General features: G+C 37.9%; 2 protein-coding genes across 2 annotated transcripts in view; one reads left to right on the top strand and one right to left on the bottom strand.

Moving 5' to 3' along the window:
* The window catches only part of LOC104282187 (cytochrome c oxidase assembly protein COX11, mitochondrial), a 5,466-nt gene extending 3,435 nt beyond the window's left edge, over positions 1 to 2,031 (top strand). Inside the window, exons 2-4 of the mRNA XM_009880266.1 lie at positions 3 to 211; positions 1,074 to 1,199; positions 1,722 to 2,031. Of these exons, the coding sequence (XP_009878568.1) occupies positions 3 to 211; positions 1,074 to 1,199; positions 1,722 to 1,904 (518 nt within the window). The 3' untranslated portion in view covers positions 1,905 to 2,031. The remainder of the gene's footprint in view (positions 1 to 2; positions 212 to 1,073; positions 1,200 to 1,721) is intronic.
* Positions 2,032 to 5,369: 3,338 nt separating this feature from the next.
* TOM1L1 (target of myb1 (chicken)-like 1) overlaps positions 5,370 to 16,839 on the bottom strand; it is a 245,547-nt gene continuing 234,077 nt past the window's right edge. Inside the window, exons 8-16 of the mRNA XM_009880253.1 lie at positions 16,478 to 16,594; positions 13,326 to 13,459; positions 10,792 to 10,852; positions 9,248 to 9,365; positions 8,294 to 8,381; positions 7,717 to 7,777; positions 6,768 to 6,855; positions 6,405 to 6,477; positions 5,370 to 5,433 (exon numbers count right to left, since the gene is read on the bottom strand). Of these exons, the coding sequence (XP_009878555.1) occupies positions 5,370 to 5,433; positions 6,405 to 6,477; positions 6,768 to 6,855; positions 7,717 to 7,777; positions 8,294 to 8,381; positions 9,248 to 9,365; positions 10,792 to 10,852; positions 13,326 to 13,459; positions 16,478 to 16,594 (804 nt within the window). The remainder of the gene's footprint in view (positions 5,434 to 6,404; positions 6,478 to 6,767; positions 6,856 to 7,716; positions 7,778 to 8,293; positions 8,382 to 9,247; positions 9,366 to 10,791; positions 10,853 to 13,325; positions 13,460 to 16,477; positions 16,595 to 16,839) is intronic.

Here is a 16,839-nt window from a genome sequence, read left to right as displayed (position 1 = left end):
AGGGAGGCGGCGGAAGGGCCGGCGCGGGTCACTCACCGCCCTTCCTCTCTGTCAGGCGACGGGCCTGGGCGGAACGACGAGCGCGGGCCACAGCGCGGAGCAGATCGAGAGGATGGAGCCGGTGAGAGACCGCGTCATCAGGGTCACCTTCAACGCGGACGTGCATTCCAGCATCCAGTGGAACTTCAAGCCCCAGCAGAGCGAAATCTACGTGAGTGACGGCTTCGCGCTCAGCCGGGAGCCTCGGGCTTGGCCTCACACCTTCATGTGCCGCGGGGTCTGACCGCGGGCATCCATCCGTCCGCGCCTCTGCGCCCCGATGTGGGGGCGCGCACAGCCCGTGCCGTGCCCCGGTGGTCCGGGAGCACTGGTGTCTCCTTCTACCAGAGGGCAGAACTGCCATTGCCTCTCACGGTGTAGAGTTGAAGTGTAGTTGCTCCCCTACTATCTCATCGAGCTACCAAAAAGGATTGCTATTGAAGTACATTTATATATACCTGTGTGTACCCCTCCTACCTTCTAGTCTTACCCCTATTGCTGTTGGAGTGTTTCTGTATTTAAAAACACAAAGATTTTAATCTAACTTTACTGTTTTAAATTACTACTTAATATAAATTCACACACATGGAAAAAAAAACCAAACAAAAAAAACCCCACAAAGACCCCACAACTTCTTAACTGGTTTGAGTCCAGTAGTGAAAGAATGATAACTTTAAAAATGAAGTGTACACCGTATATAAATCTGCATATTTAAAAAAGCTCTGTATGCTGTTAAACTGCTGAGAATAATAGAAGTCTCAGTAGTAAATGGGTAAGATTAAAAATGCACACATATAACAGAATCATAGAATGGTTTAAGTTGGAAAGGACCTTGAAGATCATCGATGACATTATTAATGCTTTTAATTTTGAATAAGGTGAATTGTCTATAAGCAAAATACTTGTGAAGTAGTGAAGTAACCAGCTTGAAACAGTGAAAGAGAAAATTAACTAATTCTAGCTTAAGTCTAAAGAACTCTGAGGGGTAGAAGGCTGCAGTGGCTTAAAAATCACCATGCAATTACTTTATACAGGTGGTACCAGGAGAGACCGCACTGGCATTTTATAAAGCAAAAAATCCTACTGACAAACCAATAATTGGAATCTCTACCTACAACGTAATACCCTTTGAAGCAGGACAGTATTTCAATAAAATACAAGTAAGTGTCAACAACGCAAAGATTACATTTTCCTTTACATGAATGAGAATCGTTACCCATAAATTATCTTTTCTCATTTTAATCCTGAATACTATTCTTTGCATGGCCAACATTTTAAGAAAACGCCTTGATTTTTTCAAATGACAGTGCAACAGTTCATTCTTAGCCTAACTGTCTTCATAACAAGCTGCAGTATGTGTCTAGAGTGGCTCCCAAATATATGATATTTAGTAGTAATGACATTGAGGGTAGATGGTAATGATGCGAGCAAACCTGCCCAATGTGCACATTTGAACACTACACTAAAAGTTTTGTGTATTTTTTTTTTTTCTTTTCCTCCTGTAACACAAGAGGAACAGAATTGCTGTCTTGTTGCTTGTATGGCTGATCCTTCCCAGGATTTTAGGGGTGTACTGGGAATAAGAGTTGACTTTAAAAGATGAAGCTTTCTGTCATGTTGGCAGAAATAAAGTTTACCATAGCTATTGTCTAATTGGTTGTTTTTTTTCCTCCCTCATGCAGTGTTTTTGTTTTGAAGAACAGCGGCTAAATCCTCAAGAGGAAGTGGACATGCCTGTCTTTTTCTACATTGATCCAGAATTTGTAGAGGATCCTAAAATGGCTAAAGTTGATTTGATCACCCTCTCTTACACCTTTTTTGAAGCAAAGGAAGGACAGAAGTTACCACTTCCTGGCTATCAGTAATGGGCAATCTCTAGCCAGTTTCACTACTGCTACCTGACTATCAGTTTTGAACCATTTTTCAATGGAAGGAAAAACTGCAGCAGTACTGTGCTATACGAAATTACATTATTAAACCACCATGGGCACATGCTGCTGTTATGAAAGGATGTATTTTTTATTTTTTTTTTTTTTAAACAAAGACTTATGTAGTTGTAATATTATTTCTCAGGGATAGTATTTCTTCATCAGACAATAGAAGGGAACACACTGTTCCTGGAAGAGAGAGGGTTTTCTTAAGCCAGCTTTTTATACGATACATATTACCTGAGTGAGGCAAATTTTTAAACCCAGATGTAAATTGAGATCTTAATTTAAATACAAAGGAACAAATCAGTTTATTCAGCATCTAAAAATGCATTGCTGGCCCTGAAGAATACCTTTTTATAAAGTAACTTACTTCTAAGTTAAACCCAAGTAATCAGTTCATGAAATCTCAAAACTAAACAAAGTTAGACGATATTGCTATGTAACTTTCCCGTGGCACAAGAGGATACAATGATTCAGAAGATGATACACCCTCTCGAATTATTACTGAATCAGTAGTTCATGTGGTAAGAGCAGACTGCTCTAAAACTGTTATCATTTGAATGAGGAACAGTAATTTAAATGTAAGCACATCACATGTGTGGTATGGTTTCCATTTAGAAATACCATCTTCAAATTTCCATGTTGTGTTCAACTCATTTACAGTATCTGTACTGCTAATGACTGCCCTTCCACTCCGCAGAGGACTGTACACCACGCTCCTCTACACAGAGACAAGCCAGGCTTACGTATGAAGGGCTTTGAAGGGAAAGGCAGTACATAAATAACTGCTCTAAATTGCAGGCTAAATTAATGGCATAGGAGTCTCCTCAGAAACCAAAAGGAAATCAACCCTGTGCAGAGGTTAAGTGGGACAAAGCCTGCCCAGCAGCTTATCAGCTGTTCAGAGGTACTCCTAGGTACTCTGTTTACAACCAGAACACGTAAGCCTGTATTTATGTAACTTATCATCATTAGCTGTGGGGTAGGGATAATAACGCTTTATCATAGCTCTGGAAATGAGGAGTGAGTTGCAGAGCAAGTTTAAGTGACCTGCTCATTTTCAGACAGGAACAAATCTCAGCCCAGTATCTCATCTGCTAGGCCAGTTCTTTCTACCCCTTTCAGCAGATGAGATCTAACAAAGTCAAACTAATGTTGGTGTATTTGTACTCTAAAAAGGTAATAGGTAGATCAGAAATAACTTCCAGTTACTTTAGTCTCAATTATGTTTGCATACAATAATTTTAAAAGTGCTCTTTTGAAAAATAAACGGATGCTACCTTTAAAAAGCATTATTGTACCAATTCTATGTGTTGTTTCAATAGATTCGGGATGACATTCATGTCAGGTCTTCACTGTGTATTAAAGTTTTAAAACTTTATGTTCTTTCACATCTCTAATTAATTTTATCCATCAGAACACATGGAGCCCACACAAGTGAAATACATCTGTATAAAGATAGTAGCAAGCTTTATAATCTATAATTCCAGATATGCTTCAGAAAAAAAAAAAAACCCAAACCCCCAAACCCCCACACACCAAGACACATTCTTTGAATCCAGGCTAGGAAAAAAAAAATATTCTTACCTGGGCTGTCTTTAGTCCATTATCTTTTTGAAAGTTGAACCAATTACGACAGTTCTGCACACATTGCTTTATTTTGACCACGTGCTCCAAAAGAAAAGGAATATCCCCCTGGCAAGTGCCAGTTTCATAAAAATGTGGGTTTTCCTCCTGAGTTTGAAAGCCCAAGTTTGCAGTGATACTGAACACATTCCAACTATAAACCAGGCTCTCTAACCTCAGTAATTAGCCAGTTCCCTTTCATCTATCTGTGACCATTTTGCTTCTTTAACATGGAAAAGTTCAGTTAGCAATCATCCATTATGGATTACCATACTGAAATAGCATATTTTAATTTGTTACACTTCAGCGTGCTAGGGGTTTACCAATACAACTAAGCTGGAGGCAAAAATCAATCGACCTCAAATCCTATTTTCCACATTTTTTCAGGCTGCTGACCAGACCATTGCAAATAATATAAGAAAAATAATAATAAAGCAGCTTACCTTTTCACCTCTGCTTGCAAAACCCCCAAGCTTCTTCAAGGGTGTGTTTTTGGTAGAAGTAAGGTGTTCTAATGGTTCTAACAACAGACTGCAAAATTGCTAACTATGCAATGGAACACCACGGATTCACACTAAAATACTTCCAATACTATCTACATTTAGTATTTCATGGAATACGTGTGTCATCTGGTAAAAACTCAGACATGATGGGGGTTAACTTCTCAGTAAGCATTTGCTTTTATTTGGAATTTTATGCTACAAAAATTGCGAAACCGACTGAGAACTTCTTATCACGTAAACAGTTAACATTTAAAATGCAGTATTTCACAAAAAGTTAGCTTATCAGCTATGAACATGAACTAGGTTCTCAAATTTTATATCAATTATAAATTCAGAGAACTATACCTGTTAAAGTGCACATTTTACATTCAGCATTAAAATAGATAAGGCACTTTAATTATTAAAAGATAAAGCTTATTAACAGAGTTAAACAACTTGACTAAAATAAATGTGTAACTATTGCTCATCTGCATTGTAGATGATTATTTTTTCCTTCACCAAAACAGCAATCTCTGCAGGGCAGGAACATTGAAATAAATGATTGATCCCCCTCCAATATTTACTGAGTAAATAAAAGCAACAACAACATAGGAACAAGCAAGGTTTTTTCTGTTCTGTTAGTCATGGATGACAGCACCTCATGTCCCAGCTCAGGTTCTTAGCAAGACAAAAATCCAACTATACTGTAGGCTTTTAGGAAGAAAACAAAAATCTGTATTCAGAATATGAACGTAGGAAAGTAACACCACGTGCCTTCAGACAGCTATCAAGAGGCCAATTTTTAGAAAAGTCCTACGTATCAAAACCCCCTTATAAATTTATAGGGAGATTAACACAGACAGCCACGAGGCCAAAATAGAAACCAGATTCTGCAGTTTCTGTAAACAATAATGTTGTTTTGTTTACTGCATAAAGGGGTAAACCAATACAAAGGAACAGTTAACTTGCAAGCATCCTTTTGGTTTACTTGTGTCATGCGTCAAGTGTTACTTCATACGCAGGTGAATTTGGAAATCATATTTTAAAGGCTTCAAAAATACTTTAAAAATAAACACGCAAGTCACCTTGAGGAATACACAGTTGAACATTTACAACAAATTATTAAGGTGTTGATCCAAGTAACTCTTCAACTTCCACACAGCTTAGTACTCCAATACATGTTGTTGTGTCAAAATACAAAACCTGTTATGTTATTCGCTTGTACGTTACAGGAAGCACTGCACAGAACCAGCTTCAGAGAATAACCTGTGTTAAGTAAAAGACTCCACCTTCAGCATTCTGTATCCTTTTTAACTTCTGTCTTCAGCACGACATCAATTTCTTCATAAATAGCTCTGAAAGAAGAGGAACAGGGTGACTCCTACATCACAGTTGTTTCATTTTGACAAAATGCACCAATGAAATCCTGCCCAAGCATGAACTGCCAAGAGTTTGTAGTGTTTGCCAAAGGGAGCGTCAGTTGCAGGATGCCCAGGTTTCCACGGGAACAAAGAGCCAATCCTATAGTAAGCCTGTGATTATGTATTTAATGTGAGACCTCTGGACACTCACTTTTGATGAAATAGATTTGGGAACAGGACTGCAAAACGCAAGTGGCAGGCATACCACGTGGCATGCAATTACTGCACTAGCTAAAAATAAGTAAATAAATAAATAAAAGCTTTGTAGAGGTTTCTCTACCTCAGAATTTGATGGTTCCTTTGAAAAAAGTTTTGTGCAGATGGCTCAATTTTCTTTGCAATTTACTGGTAGAGAGTTCTGCTATCTGTTTAGTTTCATATTAGTTTTCTGTCTGACTATGGCTCTCTGGAGAGTCCCAGCATCCATTCCCTTTTGTAGCTTATATTTAAATTGAAGATTTTCTTAAAACACAGTAGAACAACATTCCTAAAAACCATGACTGCTGTGAACAGGAATTATTTTGGTCACCTCACTCCGGAACTACCTGAGTTGAAGTGTCAAAGAGCTTCCTTCACCAGGACCCTTACCACATTTTATTCATCTTTTCATATCACTGGACAGGATTTAGCAGATCATTTCTGACACAGCATTACTCCACCAGTTTTACAGATGATGTTCAATGAACACACTATAGGAGTTTATTCCTTAATTGGTTATGCCAGAAATATTGGAAGCAAATGTACAAAATGCAGCCCCTCATTTACATTAGCGACCCAGTTGGTCAGCTAACACAGTCTAAATAGCGTGGTCTGTTTTGTCACTCAGAAGAAAAAGCCGTCTCAGAAGCCTTCTTGCCTTTGGCAACTAAGAAAACTGCATATTTTCTATTTTAAAAGTTACTTACTCAGTGGGAGCCAAGGGATCAAATTCCATTATCTCATAGTAATGAGGCGACTGTGACTTGTTCTTTGATGCAGCTGAAGAATAAAGACGGGCAGAAAAATCCAGATTTAAATGTAAATGAAAAGCATGCTTACTGCATGTTACTTTTGTGTATCTTCCTGAAAGCAGCAGATTATCTCTGATATATCTAGTTGCTTTAACTGCTAAAACGGACAGACATGTCTAAGGGAAGCCAAGAGCAATATGAGATTTTGTCAGTGTTTGTTGCTGCTCCTAGCCTTTAACAGCCTTTTTGTAAAGCCCTTAGGTTCTAACAAGAAAAACATATCTCCATGAAAGTTAGATGGTCTGCAGTATTTATTACCTGCTGCTGATGGTCCATTTAATGACGTAGTATGTCCAGTCTGCAGATTTACTGGATTCAGAGGCACTGAGCTTAAAAGAGTTGCCAACTAAAGATATCAAACAAAACAGCGCATGAACAGATTGTTCTATGAGGACCGGTTTCACTTAACTTACAACTGCTGACTTATCTTTAGACTCTCAGACTACAGCAGGTAAATTCTAAGGTCAACAGTTATCAATCTAATTAATCTCCATTCTTCACACAAAGTTCAAAACATCTTTTAGTGTTATCTACAGCACATTTGTATAATTTACTTCTGTGTAATTGATTACGCTACAGACTGAAAGACTGCAGTACTCACAAGACAAATACCTGCTTTTACTTGTGGTTTAAAATAGGGAATATGTGTGTGAGTTTGGGGGCTGCTTCTCATCTTTTCTATTTCATACTGCCTAGACAGAATAGCATTCAAATTCATAACATTACCTCAAAGCCCCTTCATATTCTTTGCATTCCTTCTGTCACAGGTGTTTTGTCTGCAGCACATGCCATTTGTTCTACACTGTACTTGGTTTTTAAGTGTTTGGTTTTTTTGGTGGGTTGTTTGGTGTTAGTAGGAGTTTGTTGTGTTTTGGGTTTGGTTTTTTTTTGTTGTTGTTTTGTTTTTAGATCTCAGCTTGCTTCACCCAGCAACAGATTAAACACAAATAATAGAGCAACTGCTTTCTGCAAACTCCTCCGAGATTGTGCTGGACCCAAGAATATATGCTTTGATATTAGCATCTGTGGTATCAAAAGAGGAAAGCTGGCCTCATCGCCAAATACAGACTGTTCTCTGATGTACAGAGAAGGGCCACAAAATAGATCTTTGTATCCCATTTGGACAGTAGTCGGGGCAAATCCAAGCAGTTCTCATTTTGACAGTTGTCAGCAAAGAATGATTATTCTGAACATGAGTGTTACTCACATTGCTATATGAATGTCCAGCTGGGTTGCTTACACTATTGTTTTGTGCTTCAGTTGCAAATCTAGGAGAGAGTAATACATTGAAAGTAACTGAGAAACTATTGAAACTATATTATGATGGTGACATTTTTTTGCTGGTCTGTCTTCACCTTATGTCACAACTCAGAGCAGTATGGGCAGGTGGGCCAGCGTCCCATTCACAGAAAAGGCAGGGAACTACAAGGACACTGCTCCCATCTTAAACTCTTCTTATTGACGTGTACAATTCATCTGTTTCTTCCTTTCACTGCATCATTGGCAACACTCAAGCAGAAAGTCATATATATCTCCAGTATAGTTTGACTGTTGAGATAAATTTATATCTATGACTGAACAATGCTGCAGGAGCAGTGTATTTTTAAGCATGTTAAGCAGCGTCTAACACACAAGTAGTTTTCAGTTGCTTTTCTGGACTAATGTGTAAAAGTAGTAAATCTGTGTTCTCAGAGCTTTCTATAAATTCATTAGATGAATTACAGAGTACTAATACCTCTGAAGTTCTGTTATCTCTTACCATTTCTTGATGAGAGATTACTCACGGGAATTGCTGAGCTTTTATAGTAGTTGCCAAATCTATCTGTGGATAAATTGATGGATGATGCCTGTTTATATCTGCAGATATGCAATCTGAAATTCAAAGTGTGAATTAGTGATCATTTAAACATTATTAAGCAAATATTAGTTACTAGTACTATGAACAATGAAAGGGTAAAGTTTTGTTTGGAAGGCATATAAAGAATCTGAAACTAATTGCTGTTTATCACATGAAAGGCAAAATTTTCATAACTCTGAAAAGGTTATAGATGCAATATATTTATCTCCTTAAAATGTCAGAACAACATCAGTAATGCTATAAACAGTAGACACCACTTCACTATTTTCAAAAGATTAAAATGGAATTATAAGCATTTATTCCTGCGTGGACATTCTCACCTTTAACCTCTGTATACGGACTGCCCTAGCGTGGATAAAAGTAGGGCTTACACAAACAGTAATTTGGGGTACCAAAGTTAGGAGCTTTACTCACTCCTCTGACTATGAAAGAAGTCTAAAGTTTGAGAAAGGTACTCAAGTTCACTCCTCTGAGTGAACTGTTCCTAACAGCAAGCGCCTCCTGAAACAACTTAGGACATCAAGAGGGTATCAGAAAAGTGTATCTGTGTTTCTTTCTTCCAAGGCTACAGAACAAGCAACGACCAGACTGTTTTACAGGCTAGAAAACAGAGGGTGTTCTACTGTTCAAATTTACATAAGGGGGAAAAAGATTATTGCTTCCACTGCAAAGAAATTACAGGCAACCTTATACTAGCTTAAGTTTTTTTCCTATGCACACACATCAATTCTCCTTTTAAGGAGATTTAAGGAACATCCTTAAAGTTAAGGGGTACCTTTGTTTTCTTTCTTACAAGAGACTTCTTAATTCCTCCACTAAGCTTTTGTTGGGTGTGCTTTATGAAACCAGACTGCCAGGGGAACGTGCATTCATCACTTACTAAGGCCTGAAGGAGACACTGCAGAGTCAGTTTGCACCCCTGTTGACACGGGGGATGGAGAATCTACAGAGAGGTCGAGTAGATCACTTGAGGGAGCAGATGGCTGTTTCCTGTATAGCTAAATGTTTGAAAAAGAATAAAGTAGTTTGGTTTTTTTTTTGGTGTGGTTTTGTTTTTTTGTTTGTTTTTTAAAGGAACTTGTATAGTTTTGAACAAATTGCTATTTTCACAGTATATAAACTTCTAAATTCATAATATTACAAATTGGCAATTATGAGACAAGACCAGGATTTTATTTTTTTTTTTGGTGTGAAAGATAGCTAATGAAACAAAAAAATGCTTTCCAGAAAAGATCACTTTCAGCAAGGTTGCCATTTCCAAAAATGTAAGGAATATAATTCCAAAGTAGGCAATAGAACGGACTCAATTCTAAAAAGCAATTGTGAGCTTGTTTAGATAAAGGTTTGATATCAATCTTCCGATTGACCCTATGCAATTATTTTCATGCTACTTACTTGTGTTATTGAGATTTGATACATATTTAGGAGATTTTTTTCATTCCTGTTCTGAATAGGAAGAGTTCAAAATCAAAACAATATTTCCTAGAACACAGAAAAGGGTTCCCTTTGTTTCTGCTGTGAATGTGTTATAATTAAAAATATAGCCAACCAAAGATTTTAATAAAAACCACATGCTTGAGTCATCTGGGTTTGGTCACACCAGGCTAAAAAAAAAAAAGGTGATGCATTTTAAACTTGGACATTCCTGAATAATACAAAAAATGCAAAGACTGCACCATTTGGACTTTTAACTAATCCAACAGTGCATCCACCAAGCAAAAACATCCACCCACATAACTAGAATGTAGTAATAGTGGCTTTTCAAGGAAAACAAGATCAGCTTCTACCTTTTTTAAAATAATTGTTAGCTGTATTTCAGCAGTCACAATGCAGTCAATTTTCATATTAAGTCCTAGATGACTCCACAATTATGGCTTAGCAGAAGCCGAAACATGTACAAAACTACTTTGGGCAATATAATTAACAACCATAATTATTGATCAATAAAGGAAAGTCATTAAAGATTTGCTACAAGCCATTATTCACAATTCACAAAAAGCTTTGTCACAGAAAAAAACATCAGTAATAGTGAATTCTGATAGCATAATAGTATTTCAGTCTATAAATGCTTAATAGAGAACAAATGAAAAGAAACATTATGGTTCCTCATTTTGTATATGGCAGATAATAGTGCTTAGCTGTAGAAGTAATAAACTGGCATTCGAATAGACCTCTCTCTCATTTTTCCTGACCAAGGTTCCATCTTAGATTTGACATTATTTGCTACTTTAGTTACATGAATTTGCATGAAGTTCTGCAAGTGACACTTTAGAAAATCAGTAAGAGTAGTATCAGTCTACTGTTGCCTGTACCTCTCAAGTAGAGAATAAAATTCTCCATACATTAAAAGTGTATTTTTCACAAGGAACAGAAAAAGGAGTGTTTACAGTCCTGCAATGTGCGAGTTCCTCTATAATTACTCACCTCTGCGCGTTCACGTTGTATTCTCTGATTCTCCAAAAAACGAACTCTGTTTCGAGAGAACCTGTTGAAGTTGCAGAGTTAAATGTTCATTCTTACGTTTCTGTGATGTTGTTCAGAAGACTATGAAACCAGTTATAATCAAAGCCTGATCATCAAAAGATTCCAGAGGTGCCAAACAAGCACTACAGGTGCTTTTCTCTGGGGCGCTTGTCTCTGCACTAGCAATTGGCTCACTCTTCTCCAGGGCTGTGGTCCCCTGATCACCTATACTAACATCATTTAGTTTGTTCTTGGGCATGCTTCTGGATACAGCCATCTGTTTCTTCCAAAACAAAACCAAGGCACAGCTGACAATAAAGTTTGCCTGTGTTCATGCAAGATAGGTAACTACGAACACACCCGGTGCCAAATCTGGCTCCTTCTAACCAGAACAGTCTTCCAGCTGAGTCCCAGGAAGCCTTCTATCCTCAAAGGTCCCCACATTCCCTCATGCCATCTCAGGACAAACCACACACCTATTCTGGTACTCAGCACTCTCATTAGTCCAGCCATTTGAATTAATTTTTTTTTAAAAAAAGAAAACAAAAAAAAATCCAGCTGCATAAATATTTATGTACTAGGAGTCATAACAGTGCTACACTGGGTCCAGAGAAGCAACATTATCGTTTACATTTAATGAATCTCCCTGGATGCAAATGTATTGCACCTTAGGTTAGTCACGTCATATTCAGCATCTATAAGGTCAATCTATTTCAGAAGTAAGAGCCCTAAGTGGTATGGACATGAGACACTCTATACAACTGCATTTGCTCTTCCGGGTTACCATACTGGTGAGGCCCACAAAGATAGTATATGTGCAGGCAGGAACAGGAGAAAAATAACACCTTTCCAACTGCACAACATAAGGTTATCTGAAATACAGGAAGAACTGAAGAGTTGCTAGAGCCACTAGAGGGAGTCATTGCTACGCAAATGAGGTCAGTTTATTGCACAATGGTGATTGCTCCTGGTTTAATTTGGACTCTACATTAAAAATCAGAAACAGCAAATGCAGCATGACTTGTCTTCAAACAATACACATAGTCTGAAACAGATGCAGCTAGTTAAAATCAGTTTGTTCTTTACACATCTTATTGTTCAGAGGGATTTCCAAAGAACAAATCTCCTCCAGCAAACATTAACCAAATACATTTCAATACTTATCTAATCTAAAGCGCAATGCATCTGCACCCAGGGAGACTCATTACATATAAACCATAACATTATAATACTAAAACGCAGTAGTCCAGTTTCACAATGGCCAATTAGTTGCTCCTTCAATCATCAGGTGAGTCTTTCGTAAGGAATTGGTTGAATTATACCCACAAGCTGCTATTCATAGTTTCAAGAGTTTCTTGGCCTTGCCAGTATTCATCAGTTGTAACAAAAATGTAAGCCCACATCTGACTTCAGTGGATTTACAGAAGCTGAACAGAATTCTAGTCGTGCCTTACTAAAATGAAAAACTTCCTACAGTGAGAAGCAAACACACAATTATTTCAAGGCACTTACTGTAAAATACACCAACACTGCTGTAGACATAAGATTTAAGGATAAATGAAAATTAAAAGTTGTTGAGATTAGACTCAAAGTTTGTGCCACGACACTTTGAAGAGTTAGTGATATTTTCAGTGCAGCATTCAATAGAGGTTTAAAAAGAAAAATGACAATGATGAACCATTTCACTAGATGTGTCATGATTTCTGTAACATTTCTTCCCATGGAGGAGATATAAACTACTTAACATGGAAGGCTAGCTCCTATTAAACCAGAATACTCTCCATGAATATACTCACTGTGAAAATTTGAGGGATGATACTGAAATTCTGAGTTTAAAATTAATTTCAGTTTTGCTAGCATCTAGTCATGCCACTAATGACATAATAACATAGTAGATACATACACAGAATCTCAACACAAGCACTGCGGTGCTTTCACGTGTGAAAGAAAGAAACATTTGGTGCTGTAAGACAAGTAGAACAGTGTGTTTCAATCCGATTGAGAAAAGCAAGCGACTCTTAAGCATGCAATAAGGCAGAACGCTATTCCATGGCCAATTTCTGCCATAAAGCTGTCAAAGTTGTTTAAAAAGGAGAACAAGTATTCTTTCCTGGAAGCATACACACTTAACAGAGGTAAGAACCATCACCAGTACCAAAGGGCATGTAGCAGACTGATCACAAATTCCCTGTGCACTATCAAAAAGGAATGTCAAATTCCAAAATAATTTTTGTTTGTGTGTCTCCATCTGATTTCCTGCCTATGCTGTTACCCCATTCTGATGGTTTTCTACCTACCTTTATAAACCATTCCTGAAGTGTTTAGAAGACAAATACATAATTCACTCTTTTTGCAATCTAGTTTCTTTTCTGGATTTAAGGCTAAAATCTGTCTCCTTGTGGAGGATCAACATTAGACGCAGGGACCATCTATGTTCATTTAGTGTGCTTACTCAGTTTGGATACCAAATGCAAGGAGAGAGGCCCTGTACTTACCTTTCATGTCCCAGGAGGACATTATTCAGATCTTCATTTACTTGTATTAACTCAACTATCACATCTTCATTCTCCACTGTCACCAACAATTCCATGATCCTCTCCTGCATCATCCGACAGGTCTTATACAGTTTCTGCCCAATGCAGGGGAAGGAAAAAAAAAATAAAAATCGTAACTGTGGTCTCCCAATTTGTCAGTTCTGGAGAAAAATGATAAGACACTTGAGCACTGCAGACTCACAGGTAACATTCCTTAATTTACACAAACCGCACACATACCAAACATTGCAAATAGCATCACTTTCATGTCTTTGATCTCTGCAAGGTATGTTGACAACTACTATCATCACAGCCAGCATTCCTACCCAATCCCTACCTCTTGACCCACCTTTATTTCTAAAGATATATCTGTCTCTTAAGTCGAAATTACAAATTGCAAAATAATGAAGACCCCTCTGGGTGATGCAGAGCAAATTTGATTTGATCCTGTTTGAAGCCGATTAAACTCAGCAGGATACTTCACACAGATGTAATGGATGTGATCCTGTTCAATGTCTGCTTGAAGAAAAAACAATAGTAGTCTAAAGGACAGAAGTGCTCTGTGACACAAGACTCCAGCTCTAACTATTCCTCTAAGTAGGGAAGTTTGGATGCACTTAATCTATGCACTTTTTGAGAAAGTAACACAAGCCTGGCAGAATAAGATAATAGGAGAATTATTTGAGTTTATTGTGAAGATTTTTGCATTATTGCCAGTTGAAATGGAAGACAGTTTATTTACATTCCTCTCCACTGCAGATTTTGCATGTTCAAAGAAACAAATTCTTTAGCAACAGGAACTTCAACTCAGCCAACATTTTATTCCCCCCTGCAGTGCATTTGCAAATGCTGGCTGGCTCCACTTAAGTGGGGGGGGAATGAGGGGAAAAACTACCCTATTTGTACACTGCTATTCAGAAATTGCTCTGGTATAATTTTCAAAGTGATCTGATTTTTCATCAAAAAACATATACTTCACGTAAATAAATGATTTTACGTAAAAAGAAATTTTGCAACCCTTTTCCAAATCTGCATAAAGATTAAAGAGTACTGTGCCTTCCAGTACTGTATCTTCATAGCCCAGGATAGAACACACAAAACCATATTCAGGTTCATGTCTGTAATTAAATTTAAAACCTCTCCAACTCCACACTTTACTACCTGATCCTCATTTGAAAAAAAAAAACAAAACACACACACACACACGTGTATTTCTTATGATGCTATTATACAGGCAGGCTAGCTCCTTTGTAAAGATCAATATTCAATAGAGAAGGAAACTGAAACACTCATTTCAAGCACAGATTTGCTGGCTTTGCTCCTATCCACAATGATGCATGCACTCTTATGTTTTGAAAACTGGAGTTTACTATGATGGACTACCAGCTGGTATGACAATCATCAGTGATTCCAATGAATCTGTGCTAATTCTTACCAGCTGATGATCTGAACACAAATTCCTGCATGACCATCACGTATGTCTATTCATTACCCAGTACACAAGTTTGTTACTCTTCTTGACTGATACTGAGCTTTAGCTATTAACTTTAACTACCGCTAAGTGAGATGTGCTGTCTTAAGTCTTGCCCAGAACAGGGTGGAGAAAGGGAGGAACCTAGCCACTAATGAAGCTACATAACTGAAAATATGTTGCACTGATAAGTTTACCCTGCTACAGTTTTTTTTTTTATTGAGAGACTCCAGATAATTGGGAGGAATGAAATTAATGTCTCCAACTCACTCGAAGCCTAAACAAGCAACTCTTTTTAGCAAAGGACTGTTCTCTCACAACAAAAGCCTAATCCAAGCAATCCAAGTAGAGCTACAAACAAAAGGGAACATTAAACATTGTTAAAGTAACAGGCTAGCCATGCTTGATTCTTTATACCGCTCAGTGCACAGGGCAAAAGAACACCAGTGAAAGAGTTTTTAGTCACTCCCCCACAAACGGGAACTCCACACCCTGTCCTCAAAATTTTGCCAACCATTTTATTACTGGGAGTGTCAATAAGGAATTTCCAGGGGAGCAAAAACCACTGAGAGGTTGTGCCTGGTTCCTATCTGGTTCCCCCAGACAAGCAGAGCTGCCTGTCATTAAAGATGAGAGACAGTGGCAAACTGCTGCTATCTCACTGTATCTCACCTCCAGTTGCGAACCAATCCATAAATGGACACAACTGAACAGCACAACCTTGAAGGTGAACCAACAGCACCCAGTAAGGGTTCCTTGCAAAGCAAAAATTCTCCACTGGGCAAGAGAAGTACACCAAAGGCTTGCAAAAATTACATCACTTCTTCAACATATTCATTGCTGACAAATTACCAAAAATGCTTCCTCATAATAAAGTTCAGAGGTAAGTTTAAAAACAGAAGGATGTGATAAAAGCTTTTTAAATTCTTGCAGACAGTATGAAACAGAAAAATGTCCGTTGACATAGGTTACTATTGAAATGCTAAAGTAATACTGCATTTTTAATTTCTAAAATAGAAAATACAGCACAAGCAAGTAGAAGAAATGACATCACAGAAAGAACATCCACCTGTTCACTGTCAAATCTAAACTGGACTATTGCAATACACTTCCTTCAGGCTACACTTTAAGAGCATGTGGATTCACCTATAGCACAGCAAGCTTCCAGTCTTTGAGGTCACGCACATAAAACCAATGTTTCATATTCTTCACTGGCTTTCAGTCTGCCTTTAAGGTACTGGTAATAATAAAGAGCGCACCAAAAACTCCAGGACGGATATGAGAGACAGACTGTGTCATCATCTATTTTCCCACAAGGCAACCGCGTTCAATTGGAATGTTCTCAGGGCTGTTTGACAAAACATGCTTAACAGACAACGCTCCATTATGAAATTCCTTTGCCCTTGGAATTCCCTAGAGCTTAAATTTGCATTGCAAGCTGTATTGTCCTTTCCTGACTGCCTAGATGTCAGGGGAAGGTGAAGACGACAAGAGAAAGCTGAGCAAAACAAGAGATAGAAACCTGTTGTTAGATTTCATGTGGCAATCTGAATCCAGATGGTAAAAGAAAGGATTCAACGTATTTTAAAATCAACTTTGACCAAACCAAACCAATAGCCCCTACCAATGAACTATCACATACCTGTAAAAGATTCATATCATCCGGATTTTCAGATCCAGGAACGTTTTCTTTTAATATTGATGACATGACTCTCACATTCATTTTTGCCATATCCAGTTCACTGTACAGTTTCCCAATCTGTTGGGTTCAAGGTGACAGTGTATTGTGCAGGTGAACTGAGTGATCAGAATAATTTTTACCTTGAATATGTAGTTTCTTCTACATTAGGTATAAAATGGGCCTAATTAGCATTCTTTTACTCTGGTGACATGCCATGAAAATGAACGGAATTAGCTCAGCTTCTATATATGCAAGCAAACTAAAATCCAAGTCTGACAGGACTACTCATTTTTCTTACAGTTAATCCCTCTCACTAATGTTAC

This window comes from Charadrius vociferus, unplaced genomic scaffold, assembly GCF_000708025.1.
Source record: "Charadrius vociferus isolate BGI_N301 unplaced genomic scaffold, ASM70802v2 scaffold260, whole genome shotgun sequence".
Taxonomy (NCBI): domain Eukaryota; kingdom Metazoa; phylum Chordata; class Aves; order Charadriiformes; family Charadriidae; genus Charadrius; species Charadrius vociferus.
This window is presented reverse-complemented; position numbering and strand designations above follow the sequence as displayed.